This window comes from Sciurus carolinensis, chromosome 2 (genome assembly GCF_902686445.1).
Source record: "Sciurus carolinensis chromosome 2, mSciCar1.2, whole genome shotgun sequence".
Classification (NCBI taxonomy): Eukaryota; Metazoa; Chordata; class Mammalia; order Rodentia; family Sciuridae; genus Sciurus; species Sciurus carolinensis.
The window spans coordinates 125,819,721-125,845,681 of record NC_062214.1 but is presented as its reverse complement, the minus strand read 5'-3'; the positions used below and the strand labels follow the sequence as shown (position 1 = coordinate 125,845,681).

The window sequence follows — 25,961 nt, the reverse complement described above, 5'->3', positions numbered from 1 at the left end:
TAATTCTTTAGAGTAGCTTTATTCATATAATAAGCTCATACTGGGAACAACCTAATATCCATCCAAATGGAAAAACAACTGATACATCCATATACAGAAGAGAATTTAACAATAAAAAGGGAATAAGCTACTAATCTATGCAATCACATGAGTAGAGCTCAAAGCATTATGTTAAGTAAAAAAAGCCCAACACAAAATCCTACATATGCCAGGTGCCTGTAATCCCAGCAGCTTGGGAGGCTGAGGCAAGAGGATCATGAGCTCAAAGCCAGCCTCAGCAACTCAACGAGACCAACTCAATGAGACCCTGTCTCTAAATAGAATATTAAGAAAAGGCTGGGGATGTGGCTCAGTGTTAAGCCCGCCTTGGTTCACTCCCCAGTACCAACCAAAAAAAAAAAAAAAAAAACTATATATTCCATGATTTCATTTATCTGACATTTTGAAAATGGAAAAACTATAAGGACTAAAATCAAATTAGTATTTGCCAGAGATAAGGGAAGAGGATTGACTGCGTACAGAGGAGCATAACGTGTAGACAACTTTTTGGAGTTTTGGCAATGTTCTACATATTGAGTGTGATAGTGATTAAGTAATCAAATACATTTTTCAAGTTTCATCAAACTGAACTCAAAGTGAATTTTACTAAATGTAGATTGTACCTCAATAAACCTAAATAACAAGAATCCCTTACCCTCTATTTTCCCCAAATCAGGCTCAGAAAGGTGGCATCTAAAATTTTACAGCAACTCAGAGCTCCCCTTGAACAGATAATGCCTTGCCTACTAAGCCCTGATCAGATGGTGATTTCCCCTCCCTCTGCCAAAGCCACTGCCTACACTTCCCTGCCCACTTCTGGCTTCCAGCCCTGGACAGGGCATGCTCTGACCAAGCTCTAATTTGGGGCACGTAATCCCCATTTGTAACCTATTAACCGAGCCAAAGTTTCTGGTCAGTGGGACTGAGTTTTTTGATGTTTGGCTTGCCTGTTACAATCCTATCATTAGGAGCAAAGAGCCCATTGGCATTCTGCAGCCTCTGAAGGTGTGTATGGGGCTCTGTCATTTCAGTACTCCTCACATGGATCAACTGTTCCAGTGTGCGGTGGGCCACCCGGGTTCAAGACATCTTTACAGCTGGAAAACTCCTGGCTCTGGCCCTGATCATCATCATGGGTGTTGTACAGATTTGCAGAGGTGAGTGTGGGAACACAAGGGCCCCACATAACTTTCCACCCCTTACATGTGCACACCCTGAGGGTTCCCAGTTCTGGCTTTGAGACATCTCTTCTTCACTCACTTGACAGAGGGGATGACAGGCCAATTTCCCCAGGGTGGTTGGGGATAAGGAATGTTTCCCAGCTTGCAAAGGTTCATTTGGTCCCCATGCGTGCCTCATGACTTTAGCATAGCTAGGTAATGACCCCAGATCTTTAGACTCCTGTTGCTTTTTTGCCCAAAGCTCAGGAAAACTCCCTCCATCTTATCCATATCTTAAAATGGAGAACAGAGAAGGAGAATTTTATAGGTCTCAAAATTACTCATAATCTCTGCAAGAGAGAGCTCTGCATTCCCGGGCCCCCTGCCAACATTCCCTACTGGATTTGGTCCTTTCAAAGCATGAGTCTGTTTGGTTTCCATGGGACCCATGGCACCACAAGGCTCTGCTCCATGCCACTGCCTCATGGAGAAAATCAGATGACAGAGAGACCTCCCACCTGCCCACAAGCCCAGAAAGCAATGTGGCCAGTCTGAATGTTTACTCCAGGAAACAAGTTTCTGCTATACAATATACCTGGATGGACTTAATGGAATAAGTCCTTTAGCAGGTTATGTTGTTTTCAGGAATTTAGACTTAAGGAAATCACTATGCTGTCTTATCAAAGATAGTGGTGAGTTGTTCCTAATCTGGTCTCAATTCTTCCTCCTGGTCACACTAATCTCATTTCCTCTCCAAACACTGGGTTACAGATGAATAAATGGTCAGTTACCCCGTATCTCATCACAATCTCAGTCAGTCAGCAACCTTCTTTTTTTGAAGTGTTGGGGGTTGAACTGAGGACTTTGCCCATGCTAGGCAAGTGCTTTACCACTGAGCTACATCCACAGCGCATAGCCCAGCAACCTTTTCTGAGGGCCCACTGTGTGAAGGACACAGTGCTAAACACTGGGAAGGCAATTTAAAGGCTCTTTACTAATGGCCTCTGAAAAGAGACACCCAACTCACACATTAGAAAGAAATAGGATATCAACAAAGCAGGCAAAACAAGCTTGAACTAATATAGTATTATAGAAGCTTATGTTGGAGTGTTTCTTGTTCTTAATGCTTTCTTCATGAAAATGTACAAACTTAGATGTCAGGGAAGGTGGTGACAGCCAGTGACTGCATTCCTGTGTTTCAAAGCACAGTAATGTAGCCTCCCAATTTACCATGGCCTTTCCATCCAAGAACCTTTGTATAAAAGGAAAATTTTAGAACTGTACTCTAAACCTGAACCCCATTTGGACCAGGTACTGAGAAGTCCTGGACCTGGATTTCCTTGCTCCTTTTAGCCCCCTTCCTCCAATACGTCAGTACAGTGAGACCAGACAGAGGGTTGGTATGTTGCTGCTGGGAGGGGCGAGAGACCAGATGGGGCAGGCAGGGGCTGCCGGGTCTGAACTCATCTCTCTGAGCAACCTCTTGCCTGCTGTGTCCACAGGAGAATACTTCTGGCTGGAGCCAAAGAACGCCTTTAAGAATTTCCAAGAACCCGACATCGGCCTTATTGCTCTGGCCTTCCTTCAGGGTTCCTTTGCTTATGGAGGCTGGAACTTTCTTAATTATGTGACTGAGGAACTTGTTGATCCCTACAAGTGAGTTGAAATAGTCCAGCTCTTGCCCTTGCTCGTGAAAGGCCACAACACCTGGTACTGGAAAATGGAGCAGGTGTGCTCTGCCCACTTCTCTTTCTCACCCTGACTCTGACCATGCTATGGTCATTTCGTAGTAAAAGTTCATTTCCCAGGAATTTAAGCTGTTAGTCATCACCCTACCAGGAGGAAAGAAAGGGTCCTGTGACTGTCCCAAAGCAAGCTAGAAGCTGAAAGCTGTGCCAGATAATACCACTATCTTAGAGAATGGACTGTGCCCCATGAGGCCTCTGGGCATCTTATTCACTTGTTTCAGGACAGACCAGTCCTTGTGTCTGGAGACAGGGGAAGTGTGCATGGTGCAGATCTGGGTCAGGAAGAGATCAACAAATATGGAGCATATTTCCAGCCTAAGCTGTTTCATTTCCTTAAATTATCCTGTCCTGGTTGAGATACAACCTACCTCATGGGGAGAGGGAGCCTGCAGAGTGGCAAGGTCAGGCCCATGCAGACCCCATAGCAAAGCAGGCATCCCCACACAGCCTTCCTCTCACCTCCTCTCCCTCTACAGGAACCTTCCCAGAGCCATCTTCATCTCCATCCCACTGGTCACATTTGTGTATGTCTTTGCCAATGTCGCGTATGTTACTGCAATGTCTCCCCAGGAGCTACTGGCGTCAAATGCAGTTGCTGTGGTAAGAAATCAAACTCCCAGTCTCTCAAACAAGATTACTGACATAGACTTGCCCACTTAGACCCACTCACTTTTCCTTAACCCATGGCCTTGTGGAATTGGAAATCATCCCAAGTCCTCAGGGTAGAATCCACATGTGCCCTTGACAGGGTGTCTTCAAGTTCCCAGGAGCTAACTGATGGCTGGGTTTGTTCCAGGGCAGCTACCATGACAGAACCGAGTAGCTGCCTGTAAAGCAGAAATGTTTAGTGTCTGATCCTTTATAGAACAAGTTTGCCAACTCCTGATCTAGGGCACTTTGAACTCTGGGTGTGAGGATTTTATCAAGGAGACAGACTACTCCTCACAAAGACATAATATTACACAAGGTACACCATTTCTCTCAGCCTTCATTTCTGCCTCTGGAAAGCACGAAAGCTGCCCAGCTACAGTGACAGACACCTGGAATTCCAGTGACTCAGAAGTTGAGGCAGGAGGATCACAAGTTTGAGGCAACTTAAACAAGACCCTGTCTCAAAAAATCAAAAGGGCTGGGAATGTAGCTCAGTGGTAGAGCACCCCTGGGTTTAATTCCCAGTATGGGGAGTGGGAGAAGGGAGACAGAGAGAGGGAGGGAGGGACAGAGAGAGGGAGGGAAGGAGGGAGGGGGAGAGAGAGAGAGAAGAGAAAAGAAAGGAAAGAAAAAGAAAAAGAAGTGTGCAAGCTGACTTCTTCCCTCATCCAGGAAAAGTGAGTGCTAGTAGGCAGTTTGCAGATCGGAGTGGTATATGTCCTTTGGGGAAAGGTCTAAGGGGGTGGGGTCCTTGATAGCTAAGAAAGGCCCCTCTGCCAAACATGTTATCACTTGTCCCATCTCTAAAGAAGACTGTTCAGAGTCTGTGACCCATGGCCTTCCCCAGCAGGAAGGCTATTCTAAACAGCTCCTTCCCAGTGCTACAAACCTGGCTCAGAGACTGTAGAGAAGGCTGGTCCCCATACAGTTTATATTCCTTCAATAAGAGAAGACTAATCTATAGCTTCCCAACCTTCTCTTTCTCAGCCTAAATACCAGCTGCTTCTTACTTTTCCATCAACATAATTTGTTTCTGTGAATTTAGAAATTCTCACCCTATGAATCAGGATTTATCTCTGTTTTACAATGAGAAACTGAGGCACCAAAATTACGACTGGAGCCAGGGGTCTATACCCAGACTAGTAGAAAAGTGCTTAGTGGTGGAGCACTTGCCTGGCATGCAGGATGATCTGGGTTTGAACCCCAGCACCTCACACAGACTTCTCAAGGTGGGGCCAAGATTCGAACCCAGACCTACCCAGCTCACACCTGTGTTCCTCCCTGGGCAGAGAAACTATGCAAGGTACATGCCTGAACTCATCCACCTTCCAATCCTGCCCCCTCTTCCTGGGAGTGTGATGTGAGGCAAGTTACTTAATCACTCTGTGCCTCAGTTTCCTAACCCATTAAACAAGGATGATGTGCCATTTCATTACCAGCACACACTCTCTCCAGTTAATTAGCCCAAAGCATATTTAGACTCTCAAGTATAGTTACCATTGTGGAAGAGTGTGGGAAGAGGCTTTCAAGGAACTTAGCCAGAGAGAATTAGCAGATGGGGATGAGAGACAGTTGCTCCAGAAGTGGAGAGCAAGTCAGAGGTGTGGAGTTGTAGCTTTCCTTTTCCACTTAATCCCCTTGTTTTCTCTCCCAGACTTTTGGAGAGAAGCTTCTAGGTGTTATGGCCTGGATCATGCCCATTTCTGTTGCCCTGTCCACGTTTGGAGGAGTTAATGGGTCTCTCTTCACCTCTTCCCGGTGAGTGCTGCCTGGGCCTTCCCTGGGCCAGGGCCCCTCCTGTGTGCACATTGCTCTGTGTGTAGATGATGGGCTTGTCTCTGTCTGCAAGGGTTGTGTGGGCACCTGGGTGGTAGCTCTGCAGAGGCGTGTGAGTGTGGGTGTCAAGGGGGTGTACTGCTCATGTGGTGACCTACAAGGTGTGTGGTATGCAGGTCCTAAGTGCTTCACAAATCAGAAGGAACAGGGCTGTGGTTGGTGACAGGATGGTGTCTTGGCTACAGTCCTGGAGCCCCTTTTTTCACTCGCCTGGACACAGGCTGCTGCTGGTGAGAAAGGAACCCCACTCTGAAAGGAACCAGGATGGAGACTCGTGCCTGGGGTCTCCGGGCCTGATCTCCCATAAATGTTCTGGAACCAGCCTCCACGTGGGATGGGATTACTCTGAGTGCCCTGAAGATGCTCTATAGGCTGGCACTACAGGAGACCACCTATGAGTGTCAGTGGACAGTGTGAAGAGAGAGGGTGGTGAAGAGTAGAAAGAAGCATTCATCAGTGAAAGAGCCTTTCAGCCAATCCCTGGTTTCTAGGAAACCGAAGTATGAGTGGACCTGGAGCCACCCACTCCCATCTTCACATATTCAGGAGTCTGGTATCTCTGTGTCCCTTCCTATCATCTCTAGAATGGACTGTTTAGCAGATGCTGGGTGATTTCTATTTGTGTGGCCCCAGAGTTCTTAGAAAGCCCCCACTTCCCTGTGGATATAGTCCTACTCAAAAGATGAATCCCTGAGTTCAGCTGCTTCCTGTCAGAAGGAAAACCTGTAAAATGACAAGGGAATGCCAGGACAGGAAGGATGGAGTGTGGGTGTCCCCCATGCCCTGGGACTCCATGACACTCACCCACAGCAACCTCATGTGCGTATTACACAGGAGCAGTGGCCACCTGGAGGCCCCAGCCGGGGGCAAGCGGTGGAAGAGCAGTGACCCATGAGGCTCCCTGAGATCTATTGGAGGACAGTGACAGCCCACAGTCGCTTTAGAGTGGGGTTTGTCCCTCAGGCCGGCCATGCAGCGGTCTGCGTGCATGTGGTATGGTTGTGTGTGCATGCAGGAGATGGGGCGCAGAGTGTGCGCAGCCTCCGGTTCAGAGGTGCGACCTCACCCCCCCAGGCCTCCTCTGCTCATCTTCCAGTTCCTTCATTCCTTCTTCCTCCTTTCCTCCTCTCACCTCTCACTCTTTTGTGTACTGGGGTATGGAGAGGATGATCCTTCCCCAGGAGTCTGAGTGTGTGGGTGTGTGTTATGCTTAATGTCATTGTCTCCTCTGTTGTCAGCTAGCCCACCGAGGATTGTTTCTTGCAAACTTGACACTTACAAACGCTGTGGGACCTGGACAGTTACACTGAGTCCTGACTGCATGTGGAGGAGGGATATGAATGCAGGACCCTGGCTATGTGCACGATGAGGCCCACAAAGCCTGGGCTCCGCCTGGTGCATGAGGCTGTCTGTGGAGGTGCAGCAGCATGGGGAGGTGGGGGTGGGACGCATGAGTCCGCATGAAACCAGTGACATTGACCTAGGTGGTTCATGGTGGCAACTGCTTATGAGCCCTTGGGGACACAGTCAACTCCCACACAGTGACAAGCTGCCACTGTTAGCTCCACTCTACCCCACACACAAATTGCAAAGTAAGTAACAGTTCTTTTCAGAACTCCAAGTGTTCTTATTCTGTTCTTTCTATTCTCATCATACAACCTCCTCCTCTCATTCCTTAGGTGCTTCTTCCTCTAAAAAAGAGAAAAGGTGGTCTAATTCATACTAATACGTAAATGACTGCTAATAACTAGTGTTATAATTTCTGTTATGCTTTTTATGTTATAATTTCTCTTGTCTTTCCCTCTCCCTCTCTTTTCTCCCTTTTCTGGTACTGAGGAGATACAGTTTCTCTTTTTAAAATTAACTTTTAGTTGGTCGTAATCCCAGAAACCCAGGAGGCTAGGCAAGAAGATTATAATTTTGAGGCCAGCCTCATCAACTTAGTGAGCTCATGTCTCAAAAATAAAAAGTCTGGGGATGTAGCTCAGTGATCTCAGTGATAGAGCTCTTGTGGGTTTGATCCCCAGTACCACCATAAAGAAAAAATTTTTAAATACCAGTATCCTAGTCATGTTATTATATTTTAGCTTTGGAAAATGTTACCAATAGGGGAAACTGGGTAAAGTTCTCCCTATATTATTTTTTACAACTATATGTAAATTTATAATTATCTCAAGAAAATTAATCTTTAAAAAATTTTGGGGCTGAGGATGTAGCTCAGTGGTAGAGTGCTTGCTTTGTATGCTCAAGGCCCTGGGTTCAATCCCCAATACTGAAAAAAATGAATAAATTAGAAATTAAAAATTAAATATAATTGTTCTGATTATAAATGTTTCATTTGAGAATTTAAAATTTTTTTCAAGTGTTGGGGGCATAACTTAGTTGTAGAGCCCATGCATAACATGCTCAATCCCCAGCACCAAAAATAAAAAATTTTCTATAATGTTTAACGAAGAAAATTAATCTTACAATCCCACCACCCAGAGGTAATCAGTTGGCATTTTAGTATATTTTCCTATGCCCATAACTAATTTTGTGTGGTGCTAGGGATGAACCCAGGACCTTGTGCATGCGAGGCAAGCACTCTACCAACTGAGCTATATCCCCAGCTTACATAATTTTTAAATTAATTAGAATCACAGCTTCCTCTCCGCTCTTTTTATTTAGTGTTGTATTGTAAGCATGTTCTTATGTAACCAGTTTTTGTTCAAAAAACATTATGACTTTGTAATTTTCTATCTTATATATACCATAAATTTTATGTAATCAATCTCATACTTTTCAGCATTTAGAATATTTCTAGTTTTTTTCTTCTCATCAGAATGTCTTTGTATATACACACCTTTCACCACCTCACTGTCTGTTTCTCTTTTTGCAGTACTGGGGATTGATCCCAGGATGCTCTTCCACCAACCCAGCCCTTTTGTTTTGTTTTGTTTTGTTTTGTTTTGTTTTGTTTTGTTTTGTTGTACGGGGGATTTAACCCAGGGGCACTTTACCACTGATCTACATCCCCAGCCTTCTTTTTATTTTGAGACAGAGTCTTGCCAAGTTGCTGAGGCTGGCCTGGAACTTGTGATCCTCATGTCTCAGCCTCCCAAGTCATTGAGATTATAGGCATGTGCCACCATGCCTAGCTTCTGTTAATTTCTTTAGGATGGCATTTTTGGGAGTAGAATAAGTAGCTCTAAGGGTATAAATTTTAAGTACGATTTGCATGCAATAAAATGCACAGATCCTAAGTGCTCAATTTGATGAGTTTTGACAATCATAGACAGCCACATAACCACATTCAGAACATATCCCATGTGCCCAGGTCCCCACTGCCCCTGTCCAGTCCACCACCTGCTCCCCACTTCCACGGAAGTAATGACTCTGAGTAAGATAAGAATGTTTTTAAAGCTTTCCACATACAGTTCAGTCACAGTATATCAGGGAATCTTTATTCCTTGAAGGTAGGGAGGCACATTTTTAAAGGGATGAAGACCCTAGGCAAAGGAGAGGGCTTGCTCAGGCAGCCATGCAGGCATTGGAAGTGATGCAGAGCAACAATGCCACATCAGTACCCTGAGCCAGGCAGACCTCTCCACTCATCCATTAGCTGTCTGTGGTGTGCCTGCACCTGCACCTGTGAACATGAGTCCTGGGACCAGTGGGCTAGAAGGTGTGATGCAGAGGCGGGTTTCTGATTGGAAGAGGGGTGCTGCTGTATGGGTAAAAGGTGGGCATGGAGAAGGAGCCCGGGCTTGCTGGTCCATGGGCTATCCCAGGCTGACTTGCTTTTCTCCTTGCCAGGCTGTTCTTTGCTGGAGCCAGAGAAGGCCACCTTCCCAGCGTGCTGGCCATGATCCATGTGAAGCGCTGCACCCCCATCCCAGCCCTGATCTTCACAGTAAGGGCCCCTCATGCTGCTGGCCCTATACATTCCCTCCCTCTTTGTATACAAATGTCCATGTCATCCTCTGATCTGCTCCTAGGTTTTAATGGACCTTAGATAATCTGGCAAATGTATTCATTGGCTTTGTCAATATCAAGGGTTAGAATGAGGAAAAGACCCCAACTCTGAAACACCTTAAGGCTCTTAGGCTCTTTTCATTCTCCCATCCTTTTGGGGCAGAATGAAGTGACTGCCTTTGGATTCTATGACCTCACAAAGACAGTTCTGTTCCCCTGACCTCCTGGCACCAGGAATGCAACTCTGGTCCTCTGCGCCTGGTTACTCACTGCACATGCCTGCTTCTCCCTATCCAACTTCTTTCCCCAGGACACCCTGTCAGTCTCTTGGAAAACTTTATATTGAAATAAATTCAGGGTAAAGGGCACACCGAATAAGAAATATCATAGAGGAAGACTAATAAACAAAGTTAAAGAAAAGAAAATGTGGGATGGGGAAGACATGGGGGTAAAATGTCCCTAGAGTAGCCTCATTTAGAGAGAACTAAAGGAAGGAGCAAAGACTTATCTTTATTGAGTCTTTTTTTTTTTTTAATATTTTTAGTTGTAGATGGACACAATACTTTTTATTTATTTATTTATTTTTATGTGGTGCTGAGGATTGAACCCAGTGCCTCACACATGCTAGGCAAGCACTCTACCATCAAGCCACAATCCCAGCCCCTCATTAAGTCTATTGAGTTTTATTTTTTCTTCTATATCCTGAATAAAACATTAAAAATTACTTTGGCCCACTGGAAAAGTGGTTAGAAATTGGATAACAGAGCTCCTAGGAGTCAAGGGCATTGTACAACATTGGGGATGTTTCAGAATGTTCAGGTACAGAATGAAGGTCATCTTGATTGGTTAGTTACAGGAGATGGCTGGAGAGAACAGTTGGGTCACATGCCTTCTCAAAGTACTCTTGATGTACTTGTCTGCCAGACTAGTACAGCCAGAATCAGGCCTATTCATCCATTAAAACCTTCTCAAGAAGCGCATAGTGATGCATGCCTGTAATCCCAGCTATTAAGGAGGCTAAGGCAGGAGGATCGGGTTCACAAGTTCAAGACCAGACTGGACAACTTAGTAAGACCCTATCTCAAAATAAAAAGGGTGAGGGATACACCTCAGTGGTAGAGCACCCCTGAGTTAATTTCCCAGTACCACAAAACTTTTTTTTAAAAACCTTTGATTATTTTCACCATCAGATCTCACATTGACCTTTACAGATTATCAGAGTATTGCATGTTCTGAGAAAGCCACAGAGATGATTTTGAAGTTGGAAAGTGCATCATGAAAACTTCAGAGATCTTATGAGGGTTAAATGAATTAACATTTGCTTTTAAAGAAAAAAAGGAAGGAAAACAAATTAGATGACTCAGCCAGGAGATAAGGGTGAGAACAAGAATAAAGCCCTAATCTGTAGTTAATGATCTTCCCTAAGGGATTAAAAAAAAATTACCTTGAGCTATAATCAGGGAGAACTATAAATGAGACCAGGCTGGCATCAAGTCAGTGGGAATTGTGTGGCCAATCCAAGTGTCTATTCTGAGTAGTTAGTTCCAATGCCATACCAGTGGTTAAATATTTTTATTTTACCCCTGTAATAAGTAAGAAATTTCCTAGTAACAAAGGTATAGTAGCAACCTGGGCTATTAAAAGTTGTGAAGTCTCTGTCTTGAGACATCCATTATAAAAAGTTACAGTCTGCCTGGAGGGGAACTGCTCCTGACCTCTGAACATCTCCTCCAGTCTCCAAATGCCTTTCTGATCACTGACGACCCCCCTCATTTTCCCAGTGCATCTCCACCCTGCTGATGCTAGTCACCAGCGACATGTACACACTCATCAACTATGTGGGCTTCATCAACTACCTCTTCTATGGGGTCACAGTTGCTGGACTGATAGTCCTTCGCTGGAAGAAGCCTGACATCCTCCGTCCCATCAAGGTGAGAGAATGTCCTTTTGGAGTTTCCCTCCTCCACTGGTTCTAGCTACAGTGCACATTTTTGAATTGCCTCTATTCTTGACTGCTGACCACAGATGATCAATTCTGTAATGGTAGTAGTGTGTAAACGGGAGTCATTTTCTTTCTCTACTGGAGATAAGACCAGAGCAAACTGGGCATGATGGTGCACACTTGTAATCCCAGTGACTTGGGAAGCTGAGGCAAGAGAATCACAAGTTTGAGACCAGCCTGGGCAACTTAGCAATACCCTGTCTCACAGTGAAATAAAAAGGACTGGGGGTAGCTCAGTGATAGAGCACTTTCCTAGCATATGCAGGGTCCTGGGTTCAATCACCAGTACCACAAGTAAACAGACTAGTAAACTGAAAAGGAAGTAAAATAACCTCATCTCCCCATCACATTCATCCCCTCTGAGCAGGGCAGACGAGGAGGAATCAGGATTCACAAGTGGTCAGTGAGGAGGGGTGAAACCTGTGGAGTTGGTGCTCTTTCTAAAGGCCTAAGCCTGCCTTGTGCCATGCTCACTTTCCTGATTTCTTGGGTCTTGGTGGGTTTATTTTCTCAAATTGCTTAAGAGAAACAAATTGGGGCTGAGCCACTTGAGAGGGATGGGCATTTGCCATAGTGTGCCCAGTTGAAGGCCCTGCCTAGAAGTGGAGCCAGACAGACCTAAGTCATTTCCTTCCTGCCTCTCCTCTACCTAGAACTTCAGCAAATGACATAGGAACATACCAGCAAACCTCTCAACCCTCATGGACTTCTTTGGCTGTCACAGGCACATGGCGTGGATGATGAGGCCTTATCTGACCCCTACCAGGGAGGGAGGACATGAGCAAGGAGGATGGCTCCCTCCCTGGTTTCCCCCATCCTCTTCCTGTCCCATTGTCCAAGTTCATCAACATTTACTGACATAGCATCTGCTCTGTCAGAGACAAGGTGTGGAACACACAACTGAGTGAAGCCTAGCCTTTGCCCTCAAGGATGTGGGTGTAAAAGAGAGGGTTCCTGGTCCTGGAGACAGTGGGGGCCACACAACTCACAATGCCTCTGCTCCACAGATCAACCTGCTATTCCCTGTCATCTACTTGCTGTTCTGGGCCTTCCTGCTGGTCTTTAGCCTGTGGTCAGAGCCAGTGGTGTGCGGCATTGGCCTGGCCATCATGCTGACTGGAGTGCCTGTCTATTTCTTGGGTGTTTACTGGCAACACAAGCCCCAGTGTTTCAATGACTTCATTGGTGAGTTGTTGAAGGCAAGGACTCCTGGGCTGGGATGGAGTCATCTGGTCGGGGATTTCCCCTAGGATCAGGGAGCCTAGGCTTACCTTCACCCACAGGGTCTGAGAAGGAACTGGGGACAGAAACAACAGATCTTTCTAGAGACCCCTAAGCAGAGAAGAGCTGAGATTTCCACATAGACTTTAGCCCTTGGAGAACAGGCAGCCTGCCAGTTGTCCTGCAGGAGCTGCCCCAGGGTGGCTATAGATCAGTGCAGACCCTGGAACTGATTGTTCAGTGGGCATGAGGAAGGTGGAAAGCTGGGGGTCTTAGTGAGTCAGGGGCAGCTGATAGAAAATGCAGGAGGCAGATGAGGTGGCCATCTCCCAGGGAGGGAACCTCCAAAAGGCACTGGCTGCTCTGATGAGGCAAAACCTGGGGTGGAGAGCTGGTTAAGGCCATGGCCTTGTTGGCCCTGTTGACAGGACACCCAGCACTGACCTGGTTTCTGTGTGGTCTCCTTTCACAGAATTGATAACCCTGATGAGCCAGAAGATGTGTGTGGTCGTGTACCCCCAGATGGAGCGGGGACTAGAGACGGGGAGGGTGAGTGAGGACATGGAGGAACAGCAGCAGGCCATCTACCAACCCACTCCCACCAAGGACCAGGACTCAGTGGAGCATCCCCAGCCCTGAGGACCACCATCCCCTCAGCTGGCTATTCCCTCCCTTATCCTGATTTCTGCCATTTCCCTTCCTGGGTCTCCCCAACACACACATACCCTTCTGCTTCCATCAGGCAGGACCAGGACCTGTGTGTGGGTGGTGAGAAGTTAGAAACAAATACACTGACATTTGTACCCAAAGAACCAGTCTCTTGTCCCAGGGCCTATGTCTAGGGCCCTCACACCAGGGTTGCCCATGCTCCATTAGAAGAGAATGGAGATGCCAAGGGTGCCCTACAGGGCTTCCCTCCCAGGGCCAACCCTCAGGTATCTCTTAAGTACCTGAGCTCACTACTGCCTTCCTTCCCCACCCCTGAGCCCAGAGCAGGCCTCAGTTCCAGTTCAGAGAGAACCACAGTGAGTTGGTTGGGGAAGACAGACTCAAGAGAGTCTGTCACCACCTAAGGTCAACTAGAGAGACCCATACCCCTTTCTGTTCACCAGGGACCCAAAAGTACAGGGGATGTTTCCCTCTGCCTTCTTCCCTCCCCCCATCCCACCATTCCTCCACCCACCCACCTTGGGCTCCCTATCCAAGAAAGGCTCCTTTTGGGGCACTTCGTTCCCATCAAGCTGAGGACCAAGAAGGTGGCCCCAATCCCAAGCCAGGCCTGTGGAACACAATGGGAAAGGCTAAGATGGCAGAAGTTCGGCCCTGCCCCTGCCTCTTGCATCCTGCCCTCAAAGTGGTGCCAAAGCTTCCCAAAGCCAAAAAGGCTTTTTATTTTCAGTATCATGTACCTCTCCTAAAGAAAAAGCCATTCTGCTCTTCCTCCCTCCCCACCTCCATGGGAAGGTTCAGTGGCCCTCTTATCCCCATAGCTGCACCCTTAATACACTCGTTCGGAGCCAGCGCTGCTGGCCACCAGGCATGCCCTTTCCTCCTCCCTGGACATTGGCTCAGGGGCCCAGTGCAAAGGATCCCCAAGCCTTCAGACCTGAAATCAGAGCCAAACCAGCCTTAAGTCACCTCCCATCCAAGAACTGGGCCTAAAAATACTCCCTTAACCCTCAGGACAGACCTGGTATTAAATGCCTTCCCTGTGTGGAAGGTGCTTTCCCACCTCCCCAGACCTGCCCATTCCACAGGTTGGGGGACTATTCAGGGAAGAGAGTGTTTTCTGAAGTCAAGTTCTCCTCCCCTCCCCCAGCTAAGATGACACCTCCCTCCTTTCTGGTCTCACCATCATCCCATCTTGGGGTAGGATGAGAGAACAGTGGCACAATGGCAGCTACTTTGAATATCTTCAGAAAAGCACCTGTGGTATGCGGGTTCTAACCTTTCCCTGTACTCCAAAGAAGTGGATGGTGTTTGTCCTGATCTTGTAGTGTCTTTCCCCACCCCATCTGCTGTGCTAGGGACATAGAATTATTTTATCCCAAGCAAGATTTCCTTTCCCACTTTCCATCTGCTTAAACTGGAATACCCAGGGAGTCACTCCTGCCCCAGTTTGCTTCCCCATAGTTGGTGAGATGCTAGATGTGGACTGAGTTATGGCCCTCAGAGTGGTCACCAGCTGGGCTGGGCTGGGCTGGGCCGGGCTCCCAGAGGACCATCTTCCTGTTCCTTCTCTTCTCATTCCTCCAGTCTCCTCCCTCCTTCCATTGTTGTTGTTATTATTTTTTTGTTTTTTGTAAAGTGGATGCCTTACTTTTTGGATAAATATTTTTGAAATTAGTATTTCTATTTCTTTTGGATTTTTAAATATAAGGTTGTTTTGGGGGGTGGAGTTAGACTCTTGATAACACTATGTCATTGAGTTGGTCTAGGTTTTAAAGTTTTGTTTCCTTTGAGGTTTTCTTCTTTCTTTTCATGTAATAAAATTTTAAATGGAAATAAAGTTGATTGTGTTGATAATTAAATGACCTTCAGAATCAGAATCACTGGGCATTTTTCTTAGAAGTTCTTTTGTTGTGGGTTCCTTCCAGGATGACATTCCTAAGAACTCCCTCTCCATACCTCTCTGCTGTCCCTGGGACTCAGGGACCCCACAAACCAACAATCGTCTCTCATTCCTCCTGTGGATTTCAAAATGTTATTAAGTTCCTGCTCTTTGTGCCATCCTGAGAGCCTGCAGATTAGCTGGGAAGAATCACAACCCAAAGTGGGACATGGGCAAGTGGAGGGAGGCAAAAGTAGTGTTGGTGCCCCTCAAAGTCTGGCAGCAAAGCTTCGTACTGAGCAGAATAAGAAAAGAAGTGATGAGCTGCATCTGTGGAAAGACTCAGAGGGCCCAAGGAGCATGCTGGGAGGTGAGGCTGGTTCACTCAGTTATATAGAAGCATCTAGGAAAAAACCTAGGAGGAACTATAGAAAAGAGGAGATGTTAAGGTAGGCCAAGTTCCTCCTGGCGTCTAGGGTTAACTGCTGGAGGAAGGTGATGGGACAAGACCCAGTACTTGCTCTGTCCCTCCTTCCCTTTCTGGGCAGGCCTCCCAGCAGCCTGTTCTGGGGCAGCATTATTCCAGAGTGAGCACTGCTGACAGAGGTCAGGTCCATGGGGGGGTTGGGGTTGAAACATCACCATCTGGACCCTGAGGACACAGGCAGGTGGAAAGCCTCCACTTTTGGTCTTGGCCTGACTCCATCTGTCCTACTTTATGACTGTCATTCTTCCAGGCAGGCTGGAAGTTCACCATCCACAGGGGCACTGAGCTGGCAGCCCAAACACTTGGCTCCAAGGCCCAGGCTAATCACTGAACAGAATTGTGCCCTTGGGCAAGTCACTTCTACTCAATATTTTGAAAGAGAGAAAGAGAGAGAGGAGAGAGTTGAACAATCTCAGTTTCTCAATCTTATTTTTTTGTGTGATTTTTTTTTTTTTTTTTTAATTTCTCAGTTTTCTGGCTTTAAGTTGTCCCCAAAGGGAAGAGGCCAGTCCTGTGCAGGAGGCTGTCATCAAGCCCCCCTTCCTCAACAAATATATTTTTCCTCTCCTTGGCCCGCCCCAGTTCTGCATCACCCCATTCTGGTGTCCAGCCCTACCCACTCTCCTCTCACTCCAGGGAGACACTTGTCCCTGGGGCCCCCCTTTCTCTGTAAAGTGATACCTGCTGATCTTTTCAACCTGGTCAGATGGGCAAAAGTGGGTGTCCTCCTGGGCGACATGCATTTATTTTTAACCTGGGCCTTTCCTGTGTCTTAACCCTGCCAATCGCTTTAATGCTAGGAATTTCAAACACACTGAATCTAGAGAATTTGGGAACCTTTTGGAAGTCACTGAAATCACAGCTGACTTGTGCATTAATTTATTAATGTAGTCACACAACAAATGTTTTTCTGATCATTGTGCCCAAGGACTTTTCTATATGCTGTGGGAACGGCAAATTTATTCTTGAATTTTCAAAGTCAGCACAGACCTCAATTGTTTTTTATCCCCCTAAGGTATGTGTGTGTGTGTGTGTGTGTGTTACTGGGGATTGAACCCAAGGGCACTTTACCACTGAGCCACATGCCCAGCCCTTTTTATTTTTTATTTTGAGACAGGGTCTTGCTATGTTGCCCAGGCTGGATTCAAACTTGTGATCCTCCTGCCTTAACCTGCTGAGTCACTGGGATTACAGGCATGTGCCTCCTCACCTGACCTCACCTGTCCTTAATTTAATTCAGGAAATATGGAGCTTGGGTTGTAGCTCAGTAAAAGAGTGCTTGCCTAGCACATGTGAGGCACCTGGGTTCAATCCTCAACACCACATAAAAATAAATAAGTAAAAATAAAGGAAATAAGGTCACCACAGTTGAAGAGGTCCAAAAGATGTATTCAATCCAAACTTCAAAGAGCAAACAACTGACCAGAGAAAAGAAGCCAAGAATGTATATGACACATGGCCGAGCCTGGTACCTGTGTGCTCAAAGCCTGCCTGTGGAAGTCAGGTGTCATACAAGGCAGCAGGTAGTGGGTCTGCTTTGGAGACACAGTAAAACCTGCAAAGAGAGATCAGAGGAAGGGAGATAGGAGATCAACATTTACAGAGACCAGTTAGTTGCTTTACATGTATTATCTTTTTCAAAGTTTAATTAACCCTATGAAGGAAGCATTACTCCTGCCATTTTACAACTGAGTAGTTTCCCCAAGGTCATCAATAAGTGACAAAGGCCGGTTTGAGCCCATTCTGACACTCCATCGCCTTGCTCAATCCGCTCCCCCTGGAAAAGTCTTGGTTCACCAAGGAGATGGTGCTTGAAGGACAGCTGTCACAGAGTGTGAGATGACACACACTCATTATTTTAGATAATCCAAACAGGTAGCAGCTGCAGCAGCGAAGGGAAAATTATCTTGCTGCCCAGGAAAGAATTCTTTCCCCTCCTGAGCAAGAATCCCCAAGGAGCCCTCGATGGTTACTACCTTCCCACCTCACTCCTGTCCTCCCTGTCAAGAGCCCCCTCCACTGCCCTGACGTCAGGAGCACTGCTGTCCCCGTCAAGCACTCAGTTACTGGGCAACACTGATGGCAGTGTGCAGGCAATATCAGCACTCACCAGGGAGGCCAGGGGCTGAGATCCCTTATCTCACCATGGTCCAAGCTCTGACTTTCTCATTTCCTGCAGGCTCTATTTGTGTGTGCGCGCACACACACACACACACACACACACACACACAAACACACTTCCTCCAGCACCCACTTCACTGCTACTGACACTGACGTCCCCCTCCCCGTGGTGGCCCATAGAGGTTAAAGGAGTTTCTGAGTCACACAGCAAACTTTTCCCCATCCCTTCAGCCCCAGACCATTTCACTTACAAGTCCATGACCCTTTCTGAAATCAGTAAGCCATTCTCACATGACCTTGGGCAGCTCAGTCTTGTTTTCATTGTTGATAAAGCAAGAATAAAAATACTGCCTGCCTTGCCTTCCTTCCTACTTAATTACAGCAAAATGGTCAGTTTGGAAAAGCGAATGTTTCAATGATAAAAAAAAAAAAAAAAAAAAAAAAGCATAATTTAACGGAAAACAGAAGCCCTAACCATTAGCATTATTTCAAAGTCAGAGAGAGGAGAATTTCTCCTCCTTGAGAAAAAAACACTGACACAATTCCTCCCAGCCTGCCTGCAAGTTCCCATCCTGGTAACCTGACTGCAACCCCCCATTCTGGCCGCATCTCCTCTTCCCAATGCAGAACAGTCTTGGCCAGTGCCAAGGCTGAGAAAGGCTTCCCTCTGCTGGCCACCTGATTCCAAACCACAGTGGCTCCCTAAATCTGGAATTTTGTGCCAATATTGCTACCTAGTGGTCAAATGAGGCACTGTCACCAAACTGAAGTATCTTGGCTTTGGTACCTCTTTTGGCACCGGTCCTTTGAAATGAAGAAAAATCTCCATATCTTATTTCCTGAGATCTGTATCTGGGAGCATGCCAGGTCAGAACTATTTGATAAAGTATATCTGGCCATACTTCAAACTGTGCACAAAAAAGCACCTGGAGCAGGTGTGGGGATAGGGAGGATGGGAAGGAGGATGCTATCTAGACTTGGCTGTGCGACACATAGCCCATCCACTTGTGCCCCACTGTGGCACACTCACAGTGACCCAGTCTATACAGTGCCCCTCTCCACAAGACACCATAGCATTTTCTGGTGATAAAAGAGCCAGTAACATATTTCTATGTGTCCTTTTCTTTTCACTGGACCTTTGGTCCCTTTTGAAGATGAAACTTCACAGGTGAAAGGAGGGCCATAGCAGGTGTCTCCCACAGGCGCGAGTGGAGAGTTCCCAAAGTAAAGAGTTGTGGGGGCAGCACAACATTAAGAAGTGCAAAGAGGGAGCTATGGGCTCCTCCTAGAGACCCTGAAGCAGAGCACCAGGAAGAAGTTATGACAAAAGAGAAGGCTTCTCAAGCCTCCAAGAGGAAGTGGACCCAAGAGACACGCACTGGAGGTCAGACAACGGCCATGCAAAAGGAAAGACAGCAAACCAAGCTGCAGCGAGCTCCTGAGCCGGCAGCCCAGGGCACAGGAAGTGGGAGGCACAGCCTCAGACCCAGAGTGGGGGGCAAAGTGGGTCTCCTGCAGTGCAGGACGGTTGGAAAAGAGAGGTGCTGGAGCCACCAGAGGAGTATGTCTGTAGGTTCTGGGGGCAGTACCCCACCCCCAGGCCTGGGGAACAGGGCCCAAGTCCTAACCAGGCACCTCAGTTGTGCCCAGGCAGTCAGAGACTGCCAGACTGCTAGAGGTAGTGAGGGCTGGAAACATGTTAGTGTTGGGCTACTGCACAGGCCCCATGCAAAAACCTAGCAAATGACCACACTCCGCATCAGGACACAGGCCTCTGTGCGAGGCTTGTTCCCAGGATCTATCACTACTTCCAAAGCCCCTCAAACAACTCCTCCTGGCCAGCACTCAAAAGACTAATCTGGGAGGTGGGGCTACAAAAGGAACCTACGGCCCCCCGGGGGAGGTGGAGCTCAGCTCTGGACCGGGGACCAAGAGGAAGGCGTGTCAAGGGAGGAGTTCAGACCAAGCTGGGGGTCGGCACTGGAAGAAGGCTTTCTCTATTCGCTCTGAATTGGCATCTCATTCTGCACAGTTGGAAGGAGGAGGACATTCAGAGTGAGGTGTAGATTTGGAATCCTCAGCAAGGGTTTGGAATCCCCTGAGCTCAAGGGAGGGGAGGCATTTCCAAAAGGTCTGCTCCTGCACATCTCCAGACCTGGCTTGGACCTCACCAAAGTGCTCCAGCTGTTAACTAGGCCAGGGCCCCCCCTTTCTCAAAGGCCTGTATCCCTCCCTCTGGGGTGTGCCCTGCCCCTCCCTGAGTCACCCCAGGGAGAGAGAGGGGAAAAAAGGGAAGAGAAGAGAGGCATTGACTGCAGAGGAAGGAAAAGGAAGCAGAGCAGAGGAGGGAGGAGAGAAGCCGCACAGGAGTGGGTGACAAAGGAGACCAGAGAGGGCAGATCTAGGGTAGGGGGAGATCGAGAGAGGGCAGGCTGAGCATCCTAAGGGGTGCCCCAAGAGCAGGGCCGGGGGGTGGGGGCGGGGAGCCAAAGGGGCGGGCCAGCCATGTCCCACGGGACCTACTATGAGTGTGAGCCCCGGGGTGGCCAGCAGCCACTTGAGTTCTCAGAGGGCCGAGCTGGGCCCGGGGAGCTGGGGGACATGTGTGAGCATGAGGCCTCCATTGACCTCTCTGCCTACATCGAGTCTGGGGAGGAACAACTACTCTCCGACCTCTTTGCCATGAAGCCAGCGCCTGAGACCCGAGGCCTTAAGGTCCCTGGAACCCCTGCCTTTCCCCACTACCTGCCTCCTGACCCTCGGCCCTTCGCCTATCCCCCACATACCTTCGGCCCAGACAGGAAGGCATTGGGACCTGGCATCTACAACAGCCCAGGGAATTACGACCCTAGGGCTGTGGCCGTGAAGGAGGAGCCTCGGGGTCCAGAGGGCAGCCGAGGAGTTAGTCGAGGCAGCTACAATCCCCTGCAGTACCAAGTGGCACACTGTGGGCAGACAGCCATGCACCTGCCCCCAACCCTGGCAGCACCTGGCCAACCCATGCGTGTCCTCAAGGTAAGAGCAACCAGTTTTCCCTGCTACCCAGGGGCTGCAGCAAAGGCTTTGTGGATGGGGGAACTTGGAGGTCTCTGCTTATGCTGAGTCTGTGTTTGGTGTTGCTCTGTGAAATGGACTCAACCAAGGTTCTTTGTGCTCACGACCAGACCATGAGCCTCCTCTTTCCTTCTCTGTGAACTCCACTCTGTCCTGAAACCCCTGTGACTGACTGACCTGCCCTGATGTCAGGCCCCTTACCAAGCTTCCCTGTTGCCCACCATGCCCCTCTTCTTGTTTCTTGGCCTCCTGTTTCTGAAGAGGAAATGCCTGTCCATTGTAGAACAAGAGACTCACCACAGATAAATGGAGGAAAAGTGTCCTTGAAGAGTGTGAGAGCAGGAAAGGGAATTTTGGTGTCAGGCAGAGGACCCTTTGCATCGGGTTACCGTCTTTCACCAAGGCAGGGTAATGACATGTCTACCTTGAAGACAGGAGCTGGCTCAGAAACCTAGATTCCTTTGATGCCCCCAAGGCGTCCCTCCACCCCCGCTGCTGAGATTCCTGCTTGCCTCCACTTGACCTCCTGGTCAGCCCTCATCTCTCCGTCTCTCTGTTCCTTCCCCTCCAGGCCCCTTTGGCTGCTGCTGCGCCCCCCTGCAGTCCCCTCCTCAAAGCACCCTCTCCAGCTGGCCCCTCTCACAAGGGCAAGAAAGCAGTGAATAAAGACAGCCTGGAGTACCGGCTGCGGCGGGGAGCGCAACAATATAGCAGTGCGCAAGAGCCGGGACAAGGCCAAGAGGCGCATTTTAGAGACGCAGCAGAAGGTGCTGGAGTACATGGCAGAGAACGAGCGCCTGCGCAGCCGCGTGGAGCAGCTCACCCAGGAGCTGGACACCCTCCGCAACCTCTTCCGCCAGATCCCTGAGGCTGCCAACCTCATCAAGGGTGTTGGGGGCTGCAGCTGAACCTGACTGGTGAACTGTGGGCACTAGATCCCTGACCTGACGCTGGAGATCTTCACTCTGGGACCTTAGAACCTTCGCAGGCCAAACCCAAGATATAGACCATTGACAATGGCAGCTGATGGCTAAGGAAGGCAGGACCCATAATGATTCTGAATAAATAGCACTGTGATTTGGTGCTGGGGTTGTTCACTGGGCCTGGGCGTGTGTGTGTGTGTGTGTGTGTGTGTGTGTGTGTGTGTTTTCATGTGCATGCACATGTTTAGCACAGGGGACCCTGAGGGTAGGGAATGCCATGCGCCTGGGTCTACATATGTCTTGTCTCTTGGCCAATAGAATATTCTACCCATAACTTTCTCACAGTTACCACACAACCAGATCATGTGTGTCACTATTCTTCTCTCCCCTTATCTTGCCATTCCCCCCAGCCACCCTCTCTGTCCTTCTGCAAGCTGAAGGCATGCTCCCCACACCACACACACACACCCTGGTGCAGCTGTGGATACTTTGCTGATGGAGCCCTGGGGTTGCTAGGGCAATCTCAGCACCATGCAGTTCCTCTGCCAGCCTGCTCTCTCATCTGAAGGTGTAGTCCGAACGCTCCTGCTCCAGGTGATCAAGGAAAATTCCTATGGCTCTGCCATACTTATGGCTCCTTAGCTCTTTTTTTTTTCTTTTTTTAAGTTGTAGATGGACACAATACCTTTATTTTATTTATTGATTTGTTATGTGGTTCTGAGGATTGAACCTAGGGTCTTACACATGCTAGGCAAGTCCTCTACCACTGACCTACAACTCCAGCCCCCTTCCCTTAGCTCTAGATCCAGCATTCTTATCTTCTCTCCAGTTCCACAACCTCAGTTCACTGGACTGACATTCCTCACCATTGCTCCCACCCAACCACTTCCATCTTTACCTTTCATCCCCTGGGGCTCTGGTTCCCTAAAACCGGAGAATCTGAGTGTTTGGAAGAGGAATCAGTTATCAGCTGGGAAAAACCCAACTGGAAGACCTGATTTGTATGTGAGAACATTGATATTGAAAAGGAGGACAGTGTGCCTGTGCCTGTGAACCCGCACATCTAAAGACTTTATTTTTCACAGAACTACAGCCTAGGAGGCAGAAGAATGCCATAATTAAGAGCCTCAATTTGCATCTCCCTCTGCTATTTACTGGTGGTGTGACCTTGCACCAGTTATTTCTCCTATCTCTGCATTAGCTTCCTCATCTGCAAAATGGAAGTAATTTTGGTACCCATTTCATAGTGTTGTTTTGTTTTGTTGCAGTACTAGGAATGGAACCCAGGGGCACTCTACCACTGAGCCACATCCCCAGTCCTTTTTATTTTTTTACTTTGATATACAGTCTAAGTTGCTGAGGCTGGTCTTGAATCTGTGGTCCTCCTTCCTCAGCCTCCTTGAGTAGCTAGGATTACAGGTGTGTACCTGTAAGAAACAGGGCCTGGCATATCATAATCATGAGTAGTTGTTATAATTCCATATTGCTATAACTGAAAGGATCTCACCTAAATTTCTCATTTTACAGATAAGGAAACTGAGGCCTTGGAGAGGGGAATCATGGGACTGTTTAGAGGCAGAATCAAAATTAGCTCCATAGCTGGGTACCATGGCACACAACTATAATCCCAAGAGGTTGGGCTGGGGGGATAGTTCAGTCAGTAGAGTGCTTGCTTTGCAAGCACAAGTCCCTGGTTTCAATCCCCAGCACCGCAAAAAAAAAAAAAAAAAAAAAAAAAAAAAAAAATCCCAAGAGGCTGAGGCAGGAGGATCGCAAGTCCAAAGCCAGCCTCAGCAGTTTAACAAGGCCCTAAGCAACTTATGGAGACCCTGTCTCAAAAAAAAGGCAGGGGGCGGCTTAGGATGTGGTTCAGTGGTTAAGCGCCCCTGGGTTCAATGTCAAAAAAAAGCTTCATAAAAATCACAGAGTTGGGGCTGGGGTTGTAGCTCAGTGGTAGAGAGCTTGCCTAGCATATATGAGGCACTGGGTTGTGATTCTCAGCAACTCATAAAAAAAAAAAATTAAATAAAGATAGCATTCATGTCCATCCACAACTACAAGTATTTTAAAAATAATCACAGAGCATTTGGTTTCCTTGTTCATTTTGGTTATTTGGTTTTGTTTTGTTTTATTCCTGGGGATTGAACCCAGGGGCACTCTACCACTGAACTACATCCCAGTTCTTTTTTTTTTTTATTTTGAGACAGGGCCTTGCTAAGTTCCTGAGGCTCACCTCCAACTTGTGATCCTCCTGCCTCAGCCTCAAGTCACTGGGATTTTAGGCGTGTACCACCACGCCAGGCAAAATCACAGATTTTAAGAGGTGCTGAAAGAGACCTCAAGAGATCATCTGGTGAGCTTTGCCCTCAGACAAGCAAGATAGTGTGAGCCACATTTTATAGATAAAGCAGTGAGGACCAGAGGGGATAAGAGAGCCTCCTGAAGCTCATTCAATCATTCACTGTCTTAAAACTTGGTACTTGTATCTCCCCTCGTATATTCAGTGCAGTAGGGACACGAACCAAGTTCAAGAAATGATCATGAAAAAAAAAAAAAAAAAAAAGAAATGATCATGAGCTGGGTGCAGTGGCACAGGCTTATAATAACCTTGACTCAGCAGGTTGAGGCAGGAGGGTCACAAGTTTGAGGCCAGCCTGGGCAACTTAGTGAGACCCTGTTTCAAAATAAAACTAAATTAATAAAAAGAGTTAAGGATGTGGCTCAGTGGTAGAGCAATCCCTGGCACAAGGGGGAAAAAAGAAAAAAAGTTATCATGAATTGCCCAGCAGTGGCAGAGACTTGGGACAGAGTAAAGGGTTGAAGTCTCTCCTAGTCCACTGCTGGGAAAGCCTGAGTTAGACATGAAGGAATAACTCCCTGGGAGGGAGAGAGACTTGTATCTGGATCAACCCAGTTCTCTCTCTCTCCTCCCACAGCTCCTGCATCTTCAGGGGTCTGTGTTCATCAGAATTGTCACAGCCAGGACCCTATCCCTTTACCCCTGCCTCGAATCTGGGCTGAGGGGACAGACCTGAACCCCAAGTGGAGGGATTGACAGGAGCCACCTGAATTTGGGAGGGGGCGGTTCCTGTCCCTGCAGGCGCCTGGGAGAATCCTCTCACCTTCCCTTCAGCCAAAAGGGATGGGTTGCATAAGGGGGTTTGTACAGAACGCGGTGAGTGACTCAACTTCCGGATTTCCTCCTTTCAGCTCAAGACCACTGCCCCTCGACTTCCTTTCAAGGTACTGGATGGTGGGACCTGGGTTGCCCCAACACCAACCCAAGACTCCTTCCCAGAGCTCCTCCAACACACCTACCTCCCAGCCCACCTGTCAGCTCCTCAAAGCCAGTGCCTGATAGAAGCTTTCTGACTGGCCCAGAATCTGGAGGAGACCCACACCCCGACCTCTCCACTGGGAACCAAGTAAGAAGCAATAGGGAGCAGCCCAGCACACCCCACTCCTCTGTCAGATTGTATCCAGGGAGGGGACTTGCAAGGCACATAGCCTGGAGGAGGCTTTCAACCTGACACCAAAGTAATTTATTCAATGAGAATTTGTCAAGCATCTTATCTGTGAACAGGACAAATCCTCAGCTAAAGGGGTGGGAAGGAAAAAGCAATAAACAGGGTGACTGAATGTCCTCCTTGGCCCATCCAGATCCCCCCTTTACACTCTCCCACCCTACTCAGCTCTCAGCTGGCTGCCTCCCTACCTCAACAGGCTGCCCGGTGGGAGAGAACAAGACTGGCAGGAGATGGGCATGGGTTTGACAGAGTGGCCCCTCCCTGCCCCTCTTTCTCAGTCCTCTCCTGCCTTTAAGGCCTGTTAGGTAGTGGCACTCCTGCTGCCCAGAGTACTTCAACACTCCTGTAGCTTTCCCCAGATCCTGTTCTTTCGTAAAGTACCTTCTTTCCTTTGTAAAGTACCTTCATTCAATTCTGCATTACCCCATTTGAATGTACCCTTGGAGAACACCAATAAACATGTAGTGAGGCTGTTAGCTGGGGTGGTTAAGGAAGGCCCCTCGGAGGAAGTGACATTTAACTTAAAACAAAAAATTTCAAGAAGGAGGCTGATGTGCAATTGAGAAAAGTGAGCAGAGGGAAGAACAAATGCAAAAGGTGTCCAGAGATGAAGGAAAAAGAAAGGAAACCAAGTGTGACTGGCCAAATGGAAAGAAAGACAAAGTGGCAAGCAAGAAAATTACCTCC

General features: G+C 47.9%; 2 protein-coding genes across 4 annotated transcripts in view; both read left to right on the top strand.

The window, feature by feature from the left end:
• Positions 1 to 15,154, top strand: part of Slc7a8 (solute carrier family 7 member 8) — a 57,468-nt gene extending 42,314 nt beyond the window's left edge. For 2 of the 3 annotated variants that reach the window (XM_047539778.1, XM_047539779.1), the window contains 8 exons: positions 1,071 to 1,196; positions 2,702 to 2,855; positions 3,424 to 3,547; positions 5,253 to 5,356; positions 9,230 to 9,326; positions 11,170 to 11,319; positions 12,398 to 12,575; positions 13,084 to 15,154. In XM_047539778.1, the coding sequence (XP_047395734.1) occupies positions 1,071 to 1,196; positions 2,702 to 2,855; positions 3,424 to 3,547; positions 5,253 to 5,356; positions 9,230 to 9,326; positions 11,170 to 11,319; positions 12,398 to 12,575; positions 13,084 to 13,250 (1,100 nt within the window). In that variant the 3' untranslated portion in view covers positions 13,251 to 15,154. Of the gene's footprint in view, positions 1 to 1,070; positions 1,197 to 2,701; positions 2,856 to 3,423; positions 3,548 to 5,252; positions 5,357 to 9,229; positions 9,327 to 11,169; positions 11,320 to 12,397; positions 12,576 to 13,083 lie in introns of those variants that run through there. The other variant, XM_047539780.1, reaches the window with a different exon arrangement.
• Positions 15,155 to 20,273: 5,119 nt separating this feature from the next.
• Cebpe (CCAAT enhancer binding protein epsilon) lies at positions 20,274 to 21,858 on the top strand. Its single transcript, XM_047541851.1, is given in 3 exon segments — positions 20,274 to 20,785; positions 21,396 to 21,518; positions 21,520 to 21,858. Coding segments are annotated over 3 exon segments (846 nt in total). The 5' UTR covers positions 20,274 to 20,275; the 3' UTR covers positions 21,733 to 21,858.
• The last annotated feature ends 4,103 nt before the right edge of the window (positions 21,859 to 25,961 follow it).